Source organism: Lates calcarifer, linkage group LG15 (genome assembly GCF_001640805.2).
Source record: "Lates calcarifer isolate ASB-BC8 linkage group LG15, TLL_Latcal_v3, whole genome shotgun sequence".
NCBI lineage: Eukaryota > Metazoa > Chordata > Actinopteri > Centropomidae > Lates > Lates calcarifer.
In genome coordinates, this window is record NC_066847.1 from 22,314,992 (window position 1) to 22,333,391 (window position 18,400).

General features: G+C 41.9%; 1 protein-coding gene across 1 annotated transcript in view; it reads left to right on the plus strand.

The window, feature by feature from the left end:
• The window catches only part of fhod3b (formin homology 2 domain containing 3b), an 84,347-nt gene that overhangs the window by 35,051 nt on the left and 30,896 nt on the right, over nt 1–18,400 (plus strand). The window contains 2 exon segments of the mRNA XM_051075771.1: nt 14,057–14,124; nt 15,736–15,841. Coding sequence (XP_050931728.1) covers nt 14,057–14,124; nt 15,736–15,841 — 174 coding nt within the window.

Below are 18,400 nucleotides of genomic sequence, written 5' to 3' on the forward strand. Positions count from 1 at the left end.
CGTGTCGTGTAATTACTGCTGTTCATCGTTGTCACAAAATACTACTCTCTGAATGTGGGTCAAACCTATTTTCACAACTATTATTCCTCACAGAAGTCATGTAAAAATAAAAAATAATAGATCTGTATTCTGTTTGTACACGACAGCATCCAGACTTAGAGACATTGAAACTTTCAAAACTTTGCTGCAGTTGTCTTTGGTCCAACTGTACTACACATAAACAAAGAAGCTGGATAAAACATTAGATACTAAAGAAAGCATGGGTTTCCAAGTGCACCCATTTACATACACCTAACCCCACCATGAAATACAGTGCAGAGCATAGATGTGTTAATGAGAGCACCTTTTCTGTCAAGTTCTTCCCGTCTCCTGCAGCCAGCGCTCAGGAGCTTTGTGCTGTGATTGAGCCTAACCACTACCAGGTGTGCTTGAAAAAGTTTTGGTGAAACTGGCACAGGGTCAAGATGGGGTAGAAGCAGGAGGAGGGGGTGGGGGTGAGCACCAGAGGAATGGAGTTGCTTAATGTGAAAACATCAAACGGCCTGAGTCTGGCACAAGAGTGTTGGGCTAAGGTGTCTGAACTTGTTACGGTGCAATCATGCAGGGCTGTTGCCTGTTGAAAACTTGTCTCACGCAGACCCAGAGAACGACCCCCCTGAACCCCAAAAACTGAGCGTTATTACATTTTGGGGGGGGGGGAGTTGTTAAGAATTGGCTCTTAAATTTGGCAGATTTTTTTTTATGGGTCAATCAAAATGAGAGACAAATGAAATTAGTTCTAAGGCTGTGCAACAAGCCCAGCGAGGGCCAAAAAAAAAAAAAAAAAATCCTTTCTCCCAGCTATGAAATTGTCTGTTTTGAAAGGCATCAGGGCTACACCCTGCAGTACACTCATAGCCTTATGCAAACTGTATTGCAAAGGTTTGTGTGGTCATGCACCGTGTAAGAGAGTCTAAACGAAGCAGCTTTTGTCTGTGCTTTGAGCCAAGTTATTTTTTGTTTAATCAATCAATAAATTTGTTCTGGAAATAATCATTTCTATATATACTATAATGCAGCCAGTTTGGGAAAATAGAACATTTACTCAGTATATCAAACAGTAACAAAGAGACATGACAATAAGGTTTATTATCAAAGTAAATATATGTAACAGTAAGTTTCCATGAGTAAAAATCACTAGAAATGACTAAAAATTACAGCACTTAAAATATTATTTTAACTTGGATTTATAAAATGAAGATAAACATAAAAATGCAGCCCACACAACATTTATGTATTGCAGTTTTTACATTTGCATATCTGTTTTAGTATCAGTATTTTGGACTCTGCTATTTTGGAGGGAAGAAGATTAAAAGCCAGAACCACAGTGTCATTTCATTGACCAAAATTATGCAGGAGCTTTATTTTTAAAATGTGTGTCCCCATAGATAGATAGAAGCAGCCATGCGTAAAGCAGTACCCCCTGCTGTGCAGAGAGCAAGGTCCCTCTCTCTCTTTTTTTTCCTCAGGCTTTATTACACAGGCCTCCCGTCTTGTTGGGATAGTTAAACCTGTTAACTCATGCACGGTAATGCTTGGAAATAAAATACCAGATAGAGACCTCTAGGGGTTGGGATGGTAAAGACACCCACTCTGCACAGATCAGTCAGGAACTACAGTCAAAGTATGACTAAAATGCTGACACTTTAAAATGTAGAATTTTACCATCTCTCTTGAAGTTTTCATCTAGTTCTCTTTCATTTTATTTACTGTAATATGTTTATTTCAGTCCCATATGTCAGTACTTTTCCTTTCAAAGACTGCCAGGAATCTCTTATCTCTGTCATCCTGGGAGACACAGAAACGCCTAGTCTTCGCATGAAAACACACACACTTACACAAATTATGGCCCAGTTTTGTTAAAAGATAATGGAGACTTTATGGACAAAACATAGTGATAGCATAATAAGATGTATATTTGTCTCAGTCTGTAGTGTGAGCAAAGTTGTTTTAGCCAAAAGTGTTGAACTCTAATGCATCATTAGCTGGGAAATAAGAGAGTGGCCAAGCTAAACCGCTCATTCTGTGTCTTGTCATGTTTGACAGTGTCAGATTCATACACTCAGTAGCAGATTAAATTAATCTGGAATTAGTCTTTAAGTAACTCTCCCACTTACTGGAGTAAGTTCCTACAATGTAAATGTTATGGAGACTCTCTTATCCCATGGCATGTGGTTCCTCCCTAAATAATGTGAGTGTTGGGCTCTGCACACCTCTTGTCATCCTCATACCACAAATATCTTTTTACTACTTCAAGGTATGTTTTGTTAAAATTGTTTTTTATAGCTTTGGATCATAATCTTGGCCGTATCGCTCCTTTTTTTCCATTGCAATGCTCTGTGATATGATGGCTGGCTTTGGCTAAATAAGGTAAGAGAGCACTTTGCATTCTTTCTTGCCAAAAGACGGCTGATCCTCTCTGTAGTGCTGCGAGCCAGAACGCCTTTTTATCCTATCAGAAATTGAGGGTGCTTTAGGTGTGCCAGCCAATCCCTCTCCACCTTGACAGTGTCATGCTATGGGGATGCATGACTGGCTCCTAATGGTGGTTTTCAAAAAATCTGTGCGATTTATATTGCAAGGGCATGTTTTCTGAAAGCCAGGTATGTCTGTCTTCAAAGTGGGCAGCAGTTGCTGGTAAAGCACACCTTCTCCCATCTCACTTTTCATGGAGGCAGTAGTTTTCCCCTTTGTTTTGTATTGAATATACGGGCCTTTTTTAATTTTCCAGGAAGCATATTTTTCAAAATAGTCATTCGCTGTAGTCATTGGTTCAGTTGTCAAACTGAGAAAATAATAGATAAAGCACCAGGACTTGTTTCTCTTGTTTGAACTGTAGCTATGACCTGCCATCGCAGATGTTTTCCTCTGTTCTTTTTCAGTTCAAGTTTTCCCTTTATAAACAAGAGAAATGAGATTCGCTAATTGCAGAAAATGTGTCCTAAATACTCTGTGACTAAGTGCATTTAGGAAACTTTAGAAACATTTACTCTAAACTGTTTTTCATCAACATTACTGCAAAGTGAACCCAACAATGCAGGTTATGGTTAAATTATCTCATTAAGGATTATGCACAGTAGAAAGGCCTTAGTTTCCTCTACAAAGTTGAGCAGCAGTTTTTGGGAAAATGCAGTAGATGCTGTACCCTCTTATGTGCCAGATGAATGATGAGCAAGAGGCCCCGGCGTGTTGCTGAAAAATGTAGACAAGGAGCCTACTGCAAAATACCGGACCGTCTCTTGTTGATTTTCCTCGGGTAACAAGAGAGGGCACTCATATCTATCAAAGGGGTATTATTGCATTTTATCTAAAATTTGTGGAGTCGCCCTGTATCTCCTTTCATCATAATATGGATTAATGTCTGCTCTGTGTGTGTGTGTGTGTGTGTGTGTGTGTGAGAGAGAGAGAGAGAGAGAGAGAGAGAGAGAATGTCAGAGTTTGATGGATTTGAGCTGCAGTTACCTTTTCTCTCCGAGCCAGGCCCGGTGTGGTACAGTGATCCAGGGTACTGTATCACTGTATTTATTCAGACCAGTCAAAATATGTCAGGGGTGTCTTGAGGCCCAGTGACACAGGAGAATAATGACAATTGACCCTCCCCAATAAGGTGACAGGGAGGATGGTATGCTCAAATATTTGAGATATGGCTCTATCATTCTTTAGAGCCGAATAACAAAGGAAAACCAGACACATGTTTTGGGTTTGATAACTAAAATGTGCATCTGTTGGCATCAGCACTTTATATTGTAGCATCAAATAACTGCAGCAAACTGCTAAACAATTCACATTTTATATGGCTAGAGTACAGGTTGAGCAACAGTTTAATATAGAACCACAAGAAAAAAAACAAGAAGAAAAAAACATTTATTATGCCAATAGTCTGTCATTGACTGTACTCATTTCGCTTGCCAAGCAAATATTTATTTCTTATCTGCTAGCATTAACATGGGTGTGAAACCTCATGAGGAATAAAACAGTGAACACATCAGTCATTTGGCATTGTTAAGGAGGATTTCGAAGAGAAAGCAGTCAGTCGTGTTGATTGTGAATTTGTTCCAGTTGGGTAAACATGTTAGCCCCAGAGGACAAAACAGGTCTTTGAGTCCTTTGACTCTCTGTGCCAAGCATGGATTATATTCATTTCAATGACACCTCAGAATAAAGACGGGTCTGTCCAAACAAAACACCTCCTCAACAACAGAGATAATTAACAATTCAGGGATGAAACTGTCTCCTCTGATCCATAAGAAACGTTCTGTTTTAGTGCGTTTGATGATGTTAAACATTTTGGATTGGACTGTAATCACATCTCATGTTTAATATTGGCAGTGCTAAATCTAAGTCAGTGCCATAAGCACATATCACACCTCTATAATTACAGTATGCGTTTCGTATAATTCCATTGTATCTTGCCTCTTTGGTTGTCAGTAACAGTGCTGACTTGACCCTTACCACAGGCCCTGCTGCCTGTCAGCAGTCAGATCTCACTTCACACCAAGCTTGGCATTGCGAAGCCAGTGCCAAGGTGCAACAATCTGACACGACAGGGCAGTCATGTGAGGCCAGGACGGTCGTGGTAACCAATGTTCATGATCACACATCACTACAGGGTAGCATTTGTGCCCCATTTTATGTCCACCCACACCTATTAAACCCTGACGGCATTTTGATAAAATTCCATCCCTGTTGCACGTTTTCCCTGGATTCGTCAGAAATCATTTCACTGTGAAGACTTTGAAGGCCAGATCCAAAAGGGAAAGATTACACACACTGTAAAAACAAACTCATGCTCTAACTTGTTTGATGATCATACTGTAGGTAATGTCTGTGCCAGTCTGATTGTGGATCAGGATCAAACATAATGGCATAAACCTCTCACAGCCAAGAAGTGAGTAGTGCTTGGAGATATTACACAGTATGTGAGAGAATGAGAACTTAGTCTTTCTGTTGCTGCTGTCTACTTAACCCTGTGAGAATTGCCCATACTTGTACAATCCTCTGCTTCATTTAGAGCCTGTATTTTGGAGTCTTTCTCTTACAGGTGCTGTTTTCAGTCCAGGCTTCATTTTGTTCAGAGGCCAGATAAGTAAACTTAATCTTTCAAATACAGCCAGTACTGCTTGTTCCCTTTGTAAGATTTGGGTCATATCCCTAGTGCAACACATTTCATCTCCTGTTAGGCATATATACGTCCTTTTTAATCAAATGTGAAAACCATGTATCGCCAGAAGGCCCTGTTTTCAGCTTTGTCGCAATGTCCAATGGGTTTTTAAATGATTTATTTAACCTAAAGAAGAGAGAGAGGTTTGTTAAGACATAGAGGAACTCTTAGTCACTCGATTTATTTGAAAAATTAAAAATCCCTACATTTGGAGCTAAATAATTGACAGTGGTGCTTTGTAAATTTCAAAGATCAGAATCTTTTCTCTTACCTGTCAAATGTGTTTTTAAGTGTCAGTCTGATGGGTGGAAGTAATTATCCAGGGTCATTATGGATTGAGAGCAACACTGATGACAGGGGGCTGCTCTTATTAGACTGGATGTCAGGTTAACTAGATTGTGTCCTTACCTAAGCCACTGACAGATGGGTGCCAAAGGTCCTCCTCTACAGAGAAGACAGGAGGAAACACATTTTGCACTGGCAGAACTTATAAAACAAACAGAATTAAAAGAATTGGAGGGAGACCGCAATGGATCCCACTCGTACTAAAACCAGGTGTTTTGACAGAAGGACTGGGTGAGATGGGAGAGATTTTTCCATCTCTTTTCCATTAAGTACAGTCACAGAGTGGCCAGTATGGAAATGAGATGGTGTACTGTCACAGCTGTGTGTGGGTCCACATCGGTCTGCTTCCTATTCCAAGAGCAGAGTCTGAAATAGATGTGGTCTCAACACAACTGTGTTTATTGGACAGAGTTTGCACTGGTGCATTTCCCCACGTGTCAGGTTGTTAAGAATAGGAGGGAGCGGAGAAAGTCAGAGGCAGGGAGACAGCCAAGAGGAGTGAGAGAGGAAGAGGGGAGTGAAGTAGGTTAGGGGAGAGTCATTGAGGTCATTGTTGAGAATATTTTCCAACTCTACTTTAGGAAGAAAAGAGCCTTTTAAAAATTCTCATTTAATTGCTGTACATGAAATGAAACATTTTTGATTTTAAGGATCATAAAGTCTAAATTGAGAAAAGCACTTGGCTTTGTGGAGCTGTCTTTTATGGATAAAAAGATAAAAATCCCAAGATAAAAAAAAAAAAAAAAGAACTACAGCATATGTGCACACATGTGAATGTAGGGGAGTATACGGACTGAGATTTTAAATCTTACTCTTTAAGCATCTGGTCCTGCATCTATATGCACATGGCTGGTTTTTACTGCAGCAACAAAAAAAAAAAAAAAAAAAAACGCTGTTTGGCTGCAGCAGCTGCCAAGCAACACATGGGGAACGGCCTTGACCCAACCTCCATCCAACTCAGAGTCAAAGTTTTATATACAGAGATTACTAGATGAGCATTCGCTATAAAGAGTCACACAAATAGCACTAATAACCCGCTTCACCTACATAGGTTTTTGTCACCACCCCAACCAGACCCACTTCAACTGGTGATCCCCTTGTTTATATCTGTGTCAGGCTTTTGTCTGGTCTGCTGAATGAGTGCATGCCTTTACTCTGCTCTCCGCTCCACTACGTATCTGTGTCAGTGGTGGCGAGTGTGTGGGGAAACCCTGCTGAGGAGGTGAAATTGGGGGGGGGGGGGTTGCCTACAAAAAAAAGTAGAGGGAAGAAAAGAGTTTTTTTTTTTTTTTTTTAACTGGGGGGCGGGGGGGTTTCACCCCACCTGGTAGCTAAGGAATGAGTCATTAGACAGGCAGGCACTAATGAAAGATTTGTCTGTCCTCACATTGGCCTTGCTGTCATGACTCTCTCCTTGTCGCGGAATTCTGCAGATTCCACTCTCACTTTCCTCTACTGTTTCTCTTTGACAGCATTAGATAGTATCTTGACGGCTGGTTAGCGTACAGTTTATTGAAGAAACTTACCAGGAGATAATTAGCCTGCCCTTTAAGTGCTCTGCAGAACATGTTCCATCTCACAGGAATAATAAAAGGGATGTATGAGGCTAAACAGTTGGACCATGCTTCAAAATACTCTACCCTGCAAGGCAGAATGACAAATGCCACTGCTGCCTTCCAGGAGAATTATTGTGACTGACAAAAACATAAACTTCCACTGAACGTCTTGCGTAAACACATCAATAAACACAACAATCCAATTTCCCCGTTTCCATCCAGGGACAATGAATGCCGTTGAGCTCTGCAGGCAAGGTTTTGTGTTTATTGGAACTTGGTATGCCTTGGTATCAAATGCCTCTGCCAGGATAGAGTGTCGAAAGCCAGAAACCCGATCTATTTGCCGGTCCCGCGAGACACAATGTGTAGAGGAAGTCCGGGTACAACATCCGTGAAGGAAATCAAATCAGAATGAATTAGCATGGTTTATTTGCATGTTACCAACACCATCTTTAACGTAGAACACGAAAGGACATGCTTTATTGTTAACCTTGCAAGATCTTTTGTGAAAACTCCTCATTTAGCAGTTGTCTGTATTAAAGATAGCTGAGCACAAAAGCAGCACACATGACTTAGAGTTTTAGCAGCCCTGCACTGTAGGTTAACTCGATTAGGCCCAGATTTATTAGCTATTTTGTTGTTGTTGTTCCTGTCCCATGGCCTTAGCTGTGCGTCTGCTTAGAGACTTTCACGCCCCGTGGGTCCATGCAGGCCTTCCTGTGGATCCTGCTCCCAGTGACAGAGGCTTCTTCAGTCTGTGTGGCCCTGACTCAGTTTTCTCTAATCTAAACCATCATCTCCATATGTCTTCCATCACAACTTCCAAAGCATTTGAATAAACTCCAGGCAAAAGGAACAAATTAATTAATGTCTGTATTCCTCTGTGCACTTTGTGTGTGCATATCTGTGCATGTCCGCAGCGTGTTCAGAGCGTGTTCACCAACTCACATTTTCCGTATAATTGTCTTGATCCACTGTTCGGTTTGTGCTCAAAACCCAAACACGTTGAAAGTGATCTCACTCTTACCTGCATTCCCGCTTAATGATTTCCACCTGAGTGCTATAATCTGCTTTTATTGACCCATCATTCAACTTATGTTTTCGTTCAGGGAGAAGGGGATAAAAAGAGAAGAAGAAAGCCCAGTCCACAAAGTAGCATGTTACAAGCCGATGCACATGTTGGGAGGTCTTCCACCTTAATTACTTGTGTTTTCTCTTCATAAATGTTGGAACAGGAGGTTTCCCTTACAGAGTGAGAAAGGAGAAAGGAGGGGGAGAAAAAAATTGAGAAGGAAGCACTGTTGATGTTGTTGTGCCGCTGTTTCGTGACTGCAGAGGGCCATTACGCGTACTGTAAACTCAAGGGTTTCTCATGAAAATACCAGGGGACAAAAATGAAAAGATGGGTCCATTCATCCTTACACATGGCAGGCAGTGATGTGGCAATGCTGGAACACACGAGACCGTGCTCTCCCAGATGGCTACAGTTTGCCTGACCTCAGTCTGACCACCGCCACCTCTCACAGTCTGTGGCCTTTACTGACCGGTGGAGCAGGCTCCGGGCTCTCTGGGACAGGGCTAAATGCAGACATGGGCAGGGCACTGGCTTGGGACTGAAGTCCACCCTCAAGGTCCAGTTTTGACCAGACCAAAACTTCACTGCACAAACTGACCTTTATTTCTGTGAGGCTGCGCATAAACACCGTTAATGTAGATAGTAGCTTATTAGTTGTTTGCCTTTACCAGGATTCATGCTTGTGCAATGATGCTTTTAATTTTTTTCCTGAAGGATAATCACTGATCAAAACAACTCCACAAGTTCAGGCAGACAACTGAAAATTGTACTGCTACACTGACACATGACAAATCCCAATTACTGCAACATGCATTCAGTACTATATGTCTTTTCAAGGTGACAATGCTGTCCCAAATCTTTCGCTCTGCCAGTACTTCTGCTTGCAAATACCGCTGCAACACTGCTGCTTCTGTCACTTCTGCAGCTCATTGAGGTTTGATAAGTTCTCTCCAGGTTGGAAAGTAAATTGTCATCACTGCCCATTCTATCCTGTGCTGAGCTTCGAGCTTTTTTTGCTCACATTAGCTCACTAGTTGCAACAGTAATAGCAACACAAGCACATGTAAAATTGGCAAAGTGGGTGATGACAGACTGATGACTTTGCATTCGGATGACCTACTTTAGCTCAAAATCAGTATCATGTTGTTGTGGGTGTGACGGATAGTGATGAGGAAAGATGCAGCACAGACAGAGCCAAGTCAGATTTAAGCCTTTAAGTTATATACTGTATGTTATTCAGCTTTTCTTCTTTTTTTTTTTGGAATCATTTTTTCCTCATAGCAAATGTTACTCACAAGAACCATTTTCTTCTCGACCTCAAGATCTCTACATCCCACAGACTGTTGATTTGATTGTAAGAAAGTTTTATGTGATGCTGGGGATCCTCCTCCTCCTCAGCTTCTTGTTTGACAGCTCCACTCCTGAAAGCAAACACAGTTTAATTTACAGTGGTGTGTGCGGGGTTGTCCTGCCCAGTGGGGTCTTTGTGGGTTTCCTGGCTGTGCTTTGGATGTGGTTAATGTGTTCCGCCCACTGCGCGAAGTATGAGCAGTGGTAGTCATCCCTTTCATTTTGTGGCACTTTCTGGAAATGAAGGCGAAGTGAACAGAGGAGTAACTGAGCATTTTAGATGTGTTTGTAGATGGAAAATGAGGAGGGTTAATGGCTTTGTTGGCAAACAAATGTTGATCATTTGTTAGCTGTCCAGCAGTGAGTGGCGGGGACTGGTCTTAGGTTGGGACTGACATGTGGGGGTAAATAAAAAAGTGACCCATGATTGCTGGAATGTGCTGGCACTGACAGAGAGAATCGGAAGGTAGCAAGATAGATTTGCTTTTAAAAGTTGTCTCCTCAGCAGTAGCACAACCATCCATGAGGCCTGTTATGTCTGAATGTTTCAGGCCCCACAGCAGGTTTTTTTTTTTCTTCACTCTCTCTCTCTCCGGGAATTAGAGCACATTCCTGACGATTATAGAAAACTCCACTACTACTTTTATGATTGTTATAATTATGAGACCATTACATCCTTGTATCTGTTCCAGCTGAGAAAACGTGACTGTGTATTGCAGTTTAAGGGGAGAAAACAGCTGCTCTCTGTGGCTCATCAATATGAGGCGTCAAAAAACACTTTCACTCTGTTGAGTCATTCCACTGTCAGGTACTTAAAAGTGAAGTTACAGTAAAAGCCTAAGGTGAAGGTGAAGATGATGGGAAAAAAAACATGCTGCTTGTCCTTAAATGCACTCAATACATTCTTTTAATTTTAAGGCTGTCTTGTTTTGTGGTATGAAGAGTGATTGGCAACATGATTGGACGGCTCTATTGACAATTATTAACTTAGCTGTTGCAATTAGTTTGTGTTCTTTAGTATAGCTTTATTATGGTCCAGTGAGAACAGAAAGGTGCATCTTAAGTGCCCAGAATGTTTTGCAGTGCCCAAACTATATATCATCCATCATATCTTCCTGTGTTCTTCTATTCTTAGGTTTGCCTTGGCCCAATAACAAATCCTTGACAAATGTAGCCAGCTACTGAGTTTGACCGTTCAGGTGGGTTTTAGGGTTTCAGGTGAACACAACTTTGAGAGCTGGGGTTCACAAGCATTTCCTCCAAATTAATGAATGCCTGGGTTCTTTTCCTAAATAGGGAAATGCAGAAGGGCCATACTTTTGAGTGCATATTTGTGCCAAATGGTATGGAACTAATCTCCACTGAGCTATTTCTCATTAGAGATGGGCCTCTGGGAGGTGCATCAGTGTGTGAATGGCAGACAGGGACAGGGAAGAAACTATCTGTTCCTGCAGATGGGCTTCATTCAGTGTTGGGCAGGAATAACTTTCTGACAGTTTTATTGCGGTCCAAACTTCAGGGCTAAGTAGAAGAGCACAGGAAGAATTTCTCTGCCACGCTGTTGCTGATTGACTCACACACACTTAAAACATGCTCCTGGGATTTGTTCAGACCCAATGGCAGCACAGGTGCTGATGCATCACTGTTGTAGTGCTGTGCTGTGATCTGGGCAGAACCATTACTGGTTGTTCAGCAGCGCTGGGTGTAATTTATCTGTTGACTGATTAACATCCAGTGCCTGTGAGGAAGTGCAGTTAAGACTTTGAGAAGAAAAAGTGCGCACTGATTCAAGACTTGGGTTGAAGAAGCACCACAAATCAAGTTTGCCTTGTGTTGTGAAGGTGTGATGAGTAACCCAGAGTATCCTACCATCTGTGTTTCCACTCCACTGATCAGAGAGCATGTCTGTTTAGAGATCCCTAATCTAAACTCTTGAGTCATCTTCATGAACTACAGAGCAGTGGATATGGCCCTAACTTGACCTGTAGAGGAGGATGCAGTACTTAAAAAGCTTTGGTTCATTCATACCTGAGCCCTTACTTTGTTCATGCCAAAATAATGATAATGGGCTTTAGTTTGTGCCAGCTGCACAAAGCTCAGACTAAATGTATAAATATGTATCAAATATATAAAAATGTCAAAGTAGTTTTATTTAAAATGACAAACAGAGCAATCACAAAGCACTGGAGGTGTTTTGTACATTTTCCAGCAATAAAACTGGATGTAATAATAATAATAATAAATAATTGTTATCATTATTTATATAGCAATTTTATCAGTAGTGTTACAAAGTGCTTTAACACATAATGACAATGATAAAATGTCTGAAGTTTAAAAAGGAGTTAATAAAATAAAAAAGAGACACACAAATCTTATACAAAAATGTATCTGTATTGAGAATCGATTCAAAAGATGATGCCGATCTTAAGCAATCTTGATTTACTCAGAGCTACGCAGTAGGGGGTCCGAACTGAAAAAAGGCCCAGTCACAGCTCCTTCCTGTTATTTATAAAGACATAAATCACTAACATCGCACAGCTTCCCTTCCTAATGCCTCTGGACTTGTAGAGATTTATTCCTTGTGGAAGTGTTTGCCAGTGACTTGCCGGGACTCTTCCGTAAAAGACCAATACTCTTCTACTCATCAGGCGTCTGAGCCATGTACGGCGCTGAACGCACAAAATGTTTAAAGCTCTGCCTCTCTCATACCAAATACCATCAGAGTCATAAATCAGAAACAAGACATATTTGTAAGATAAGGAACTCCATTGGAACTGGATTGCGAGGTGTTTGATTTCAGCATGTAGCCTCATCAAATGGGAGCCTTTTAACCACATATGGCCCAGTCCCAGGCTGTCTGCAATACAGATGGATCTCCAGTGTCTTGTCTGTCTATAGGAGAGTAAAATTAGAGCACTAATATGAAGTGTGTAGCGTTACATTGGAGTGGATGACCTTTCCCTGCAATGACATGTCCTGAAACATGGCAAATTTTAACTCAAAGTTTGACTCATGTAGCTTCATCCTTTTCAGAAAAGGGTTGGACTTCACAAAGCTGGATGGCGATTGCTTCCGCGGGCCCACATATACTAGCTGTCCCTGCACGTGAAATTTCTGTTTGTTGTGAAAATATTGTGTGCTGCAGGAAAAGGCTCCCCGTTCCGGTGTCTAGAAGCACCCCGTGCGTGCCCACAGAACTGGCAGCACACACCCTGTTTCCTTCTCTCTCCATCTGTCTCTCAGTTCATCAGCTGAGGGGATTTACTCCGGAGGAGGAGGCCAAAAAACAATAATGAATAGAGGCTTGTTGCTCTGAATCCCAAGCGTATGCACTCATCAGTGTGTGTTTCTCACACTTCTGAATAGAATTAGTGGCAACTGTTTGTAAAGACAAGGAGCTCATGGGCGCTGATTTGTGTATGTTTATGTGCATAAAGGGTGTATTCAAGGCAGTATGTACATATGTTGTGCCTGCCTATTTGTGTCTCTCAATTGCATGTTTGGGTATACAAGTAGTAATTCAAACACACTCATGGACCAACAGTAATAAATCAAATTTTCTGCTGATCTAGTCAAGATTGCAACAGCTGCATTGGAGCTAGTCACGTCTTTATGTACAGTGTGTGTGGGTGTGAGAGAGAGACAGAGAGAAAGAGAGATTAAGAGTAGCAAACTGTCTCACTGTGTTCATGCCTGTCAGATGTTTGCCAAGACATCAGCTAGAAATCTTTCAAATGCAGATTTTGCATCAAAATAAAAAGATGAGAGAGAGAGAGAGAGAGAGAGAGAGCATTGAACTGTACTGCTCTGCACTGGTCCAGAGTGTACTGTATGTTGCTCTATCTGCAGCAGTAATGGGCAGGTTTTGCTGAGTCAGAGAGAGTTCAGGCAGCAGTGATGACTGAGCGTACCAGGACTGTGCTCAACGCTGCCACTCTCTGGCAGACTCTGCAGACTGCACGTCGGGTGAAGGATTGTCAGAGTAGTTACAGGAAATGTAACGCCTCCATCACAAGCATCGGCCTCTAGTACCCTGTGCAGTTTCCATAACTGATTAACAGGCGTATTGTGTCTCAGCCATTGTGGTGGCTATTGGCTCTAGGTTCTGCCATGACTTTGTGTTATGGTAAGCTACAGATATGGCTTTGTCAGCAGGAAACATCCTCTGTTCGCTAATTCTCCACAGATGTGCTCTGAGTTGCTCCTACTGTTCTTTTGCTCTCACTGTTCCTCTTGTAGGATATTTTTCATCTTTAGCTACTTGGGATAATTGCTGCCAATGACATGTGCACGATGCAGACACAAGGAAGTGATTTTGAAGAAATTTATAGTTCATGGAAACATCATGTGTAAAGCGAGTGATACACCAAAACACTAGCAGATAGGCACTTTCATTTTAAGTCTCAATCACCCTGAATCTCTCGACAAAATTTGTTTTATTTACTTTTTGAATGACAATATCACAGAAACATACCACATTTTAGACTTTCAGCTCATTTTTCCATTCTTTCCTTTTCTCTCTCCATACAGAAAAACTCTACAACTCAACTGGACGGGAGCTGCGAAGAGCCCTCTTTTCCCTCAAGCAGATTTTTCAGGTAATTATTTCTCTATTCTAGCTCTTGCTGGCCTCTTAAGAATGTCTGTCTTAAAACTGCAGCTCAAAGGATTCAGTGAATTCCGCTGTGTTTTATGTTTGTCATGATCTCATATGTATTTTTCAAAAAAAAAAAAAAAAAAAAAAAAAAAAAGCAGAAGCAGCAGTGCCCTGTGAGGTATCTCTCGTCAAATGTTTAAATGTTTACATGCATGTAGGCACATTTACACAAAGGAGCTGTCTGTGTGTAGCGTGCACACATGTGTCAGTGCACACACGTAAACTCACACTTGGACACGGCATTGTTTTCCTGAGTCGTGCTGCTGAGAGTCTGCCTTCGTGGCAGCTGTGTGGAGTGTTCAGGTCTGGTCAGACTTCACACACATACACACACACACACACACACTTTTTGGGCTGGGCCGGGCTGCCGGGCAGTCGACTGCTGAGGGGGAGGGATAAATGACAGTTGAATGAAAAAGAGAGCAACAGACGTTGATACAGCTCCAGAATAGATTAGAATAGCTGACATTTTACATGTGGCTTTGTAGAGTTTCAGTTGTAGAGGATATTGATCATTCTTGTTGTGTAATAAAATGTCTGATATCAGTATTACTTCTCTACGTCGCAGACGTGTGGTGCACATGTCTGAGTCTCAGAACTGCTGCTCATGCTGTTTCTTTAGCATGCTGCTGTATATTTAGACAGTTTGTCTCCATCACAGATCTATGGTAAAGCTGTTCTGGAAGCACTTACGCTTCCTCCTGGGAGACGGGGAGCCCCGACCACCTTGCGGTGTTTATTGCCGTCTTCCTCTGTGTCCCATCTGAACAGCAGAGTGTATCAGAAAATGTTAAATCCTGCAGAAAGCCGCCTGTTCGGCCTTAAATTACAGAGTCATCGACAGGTGCGAGAGATGCAGGTGGTTTTGTCATCGAGGACAAAATGTGGGATGAAGTGGAGGGGAGGCCAAAGGACAGGAATCCATGTGAACAAACTGCAGGCAGATTGCATCGCTCATTGCACTTCCCTATTACTGAAAATAAAAAAATAAATTGATGATAGATAAGATTTATCCAGCTGAGGATTCTGTAGAGGGTGAAATGAGAAGTGTGCTCACACCCTCTGTCAAACAATAGATCACATAAAGAAGCTGAGCACCTGTCCTCTCTGTAAATTCTTTTTTGAAGTCCTTGATAGTATAGTAGAACTCGCAGCAGGTGTCCAGATTAAAGCAACAGAAAGGTTTGTCTTGTTGCATCAAATTCTGCTTTAAGCATGATAACTAACTGGTCATATGTATAGGCTGTGAATATTAGTAACAGTTTCTGGAGCTTTTAGCTTTCTTTATAACTCTTTAAAGTAATTGGAAAGAGTTGTGTGAGCTATTAAACGACAGGTCTCTGCACGCTCTTTCATTCTTACTCTGATTTGCGACCAACATTCATGTAACCAAAGGTTTATGTATCTATGGGCAGTTATGTAGTGGAGGACCAAACTAATCCATCAAATTAAATGTATTTATTAATGTTGTACTCTTAAAACAGCACAGTCTCTGGCGCTGTATATGATGCATGATGGAATGTTTTCCTCTTTCTCCTTGACTTCTTCCCAGGATGACAAGGACCTGGTGCACGAGTTTGTGGTGGCAGAGGGGCTGACGTGTTTGATAAAAGTGGGAGCAGAGGCCGACCAGAACTACCAGAATTACATCCTCAGGGGTACGTAAGCTGCTGAAGAGCTCAGCCATGCACCAGTAAACTGACAGCATACTTTCCTTTTACTTCTACTTTCTCACACCTCAATTTACAGCGCCGGCTTATGGAGGATGTTATTAATCAATCCCGTAACACTTCTCTTTCCATAAACCTATCCAGAACCACATGTGTTTACATGCACCATGTAAATTGATGATTCTGCTTGATGACCTCCTCACACTCTAAACCCAAATGGGTGTCACAGATAATCCGGACGTTAGGCCAAGTTTAGCAGCTGGTTAATTTATCTGTCCCCTGTCGGCGAGGTGAAAAATCATACATGTTAAGGTCGGGGAGGGGCAGGGGCAGCATGTTTTGGGGATACTAGGGCACCATAGCACTCTCTTCAAGGTCACTACCATTTAACAGCCTGCTGTGAGGGGGCAGGTCACACATGCTTAAGTGGCTAATAAAAGTTCTGGCAGGATATTGCAGATCATAAAACTAATTTCCCCTCCTTCTTCTCCTCCTCCTTTTTTTTGCCTCTTCTCATTTTTATTTTTCCTCGTGTGTTCCCTCATCACATCATGAAAACTTGTTGCACTTCTGTTGTTTAACCTGACCTAGTGCACCATTAGTTAATGTAATAATAGTTAATGTCTGATTTTTCACTGAAGACAAAGGTTCTGCAATTCAGACACCTCTTTATTATTTCATTAAGCCCAAATGCCTAACCTAGAGTCAGAGTGTATTTGACCCTCATGATTTGGGTGCACATTTCAGTCGGATGTCAACGCCCCTCATGTGTATTCATATACATGCTGCCTGCTTCCAAATGCTTGCGTGCTAATTTTCCAACTGGCATATTGTTGACCTTTTCTGTCACTGGAAAAAATCAAAGAGCTAACAGCGGATGTCTGTGACAAAGTACTGTCGTTGCCCCCCTGGGCAGGTTATAAACATGAACATGACCCCTGCCAGGACTGCCACTCCTTCGACTGTGGTCTTCAGTGTTCGATGCTTTGTCTGAAGTCGGCCTGGTCTCTGACTCAAACAGATAAATCACACGGGTTAAATGTCCAAAACAATGCAGAGGAGGATAACGACAGGCTTTTTTGTAAACTTCAGAGTTGACCACATGTAAGAGTTGTTAGTGTCATTGTGCTGTGAATGATGAGACCACTTCTCATACCTCTTCACTCCTCCTTACTGTACGGGTTCTTTTTTTTTTTTTTTCCCCTTTACCTCCCAGAGAACTCTGATAAAACATCTGTGTCAGTCCCTTTCTGTCCGGACTCTCTTTATTCTTTCATGTGCTAATTTATCGCTTCGTCTCTGTGGGCTTTTGCAGTTTCCCCCTCATGTATCTCCACATCACCATGAGAAACTAAACCAAACTACCACTCTCCCAAAAGCCCTTTTAACCTGACCTAATTTTCTCCTGACCAGCTGAGGAAATGTGGAGTGTAGTAGATCACCCTCCCTCGTGAGCCATGTGTTGGAGAAAAACACAAGTCGAGCGTGTGCTGGAACGCAGATGCACAGGTCAGAAATGTATATAGATCTGGCCGCTTTGCTCTCGATGACTTCCAAGAGGAGCTATGTCATAAGGATTCCCGGGAGGGGAGTAAATTAGTTGCCTAAATTTTTCACACGTGCACACAGTCAGAGAGGAAGAAAGAGACAGAGAGCAAAGCAACAACAGTAATTGCTTTGGTATCAAACGCTGATCACTTCTAATGTGGTTTTTTTTGCAGTAATGTCTTTCAAGTTGAGGCCAGTTAGAAAAAAAAAGGAATGCGGCCTTGAACCCATCTGTCTGGTGTGCATTAAAAAAAAAAAAACCCGACAAAACAATCTTGCTCTCTTTCATGAATAAAAATCAATCTTATGGGTCTTTTGTAGTTGAAAGAGGCACACATGCACACCAGTCTGCATGTATTTTACAAGAACAGGTTCCCAGCCTTAGCTCTCTAGAACATTGCCATCATTGTAAATAGTAGTTCCTGCAGCTCTCTCAGCAATCTACACCATCTCACTTTTTTCTTTCTCCTCGTTTTTTTTTTTTTTTCATTCCGACTTCTCAATGCCCTGGAGGTGTCTGTGGCCAGTTAGTGCTTCCTCAGTGATGTGGGTATTTTTTGGGGGTCTTGCCTGGCTGGGGTCCGGCCCCCTCTCTGGGCCCCTCACACCTGGCTCGGAGGGCTTCCAGAGCTGGACTTAGCTCCTAGGAGGCTTGCGTTTTTGTTTTTTTTGTTTTTTTGGCCCAGGGGAAAGCTTGTATACCTTTATCACCCCATCAGTGGGAAAAGGGTGTGAGGTCACTGTTTGAGAGGTGCCTGTGCCATCTGGTACTCCTGTAGGCCTCACACTCAGCCCTGGGTGAAGTGCTGCAAACACACACAGGAGCCAAAAAGGCAATGAAGGGCTCATTAGCAATGTTCATTCTTCATTTTAAAATAATCAATTTGCATGTTATTTGTTTCAGAAATTAAATGAACGTAGAGCTTCTATACTCATTTGTAATCTTTGTAAAATAGTCCTGGAAACTGTAAATCGTTGGTTGATGAAGTGAAAAGCTGA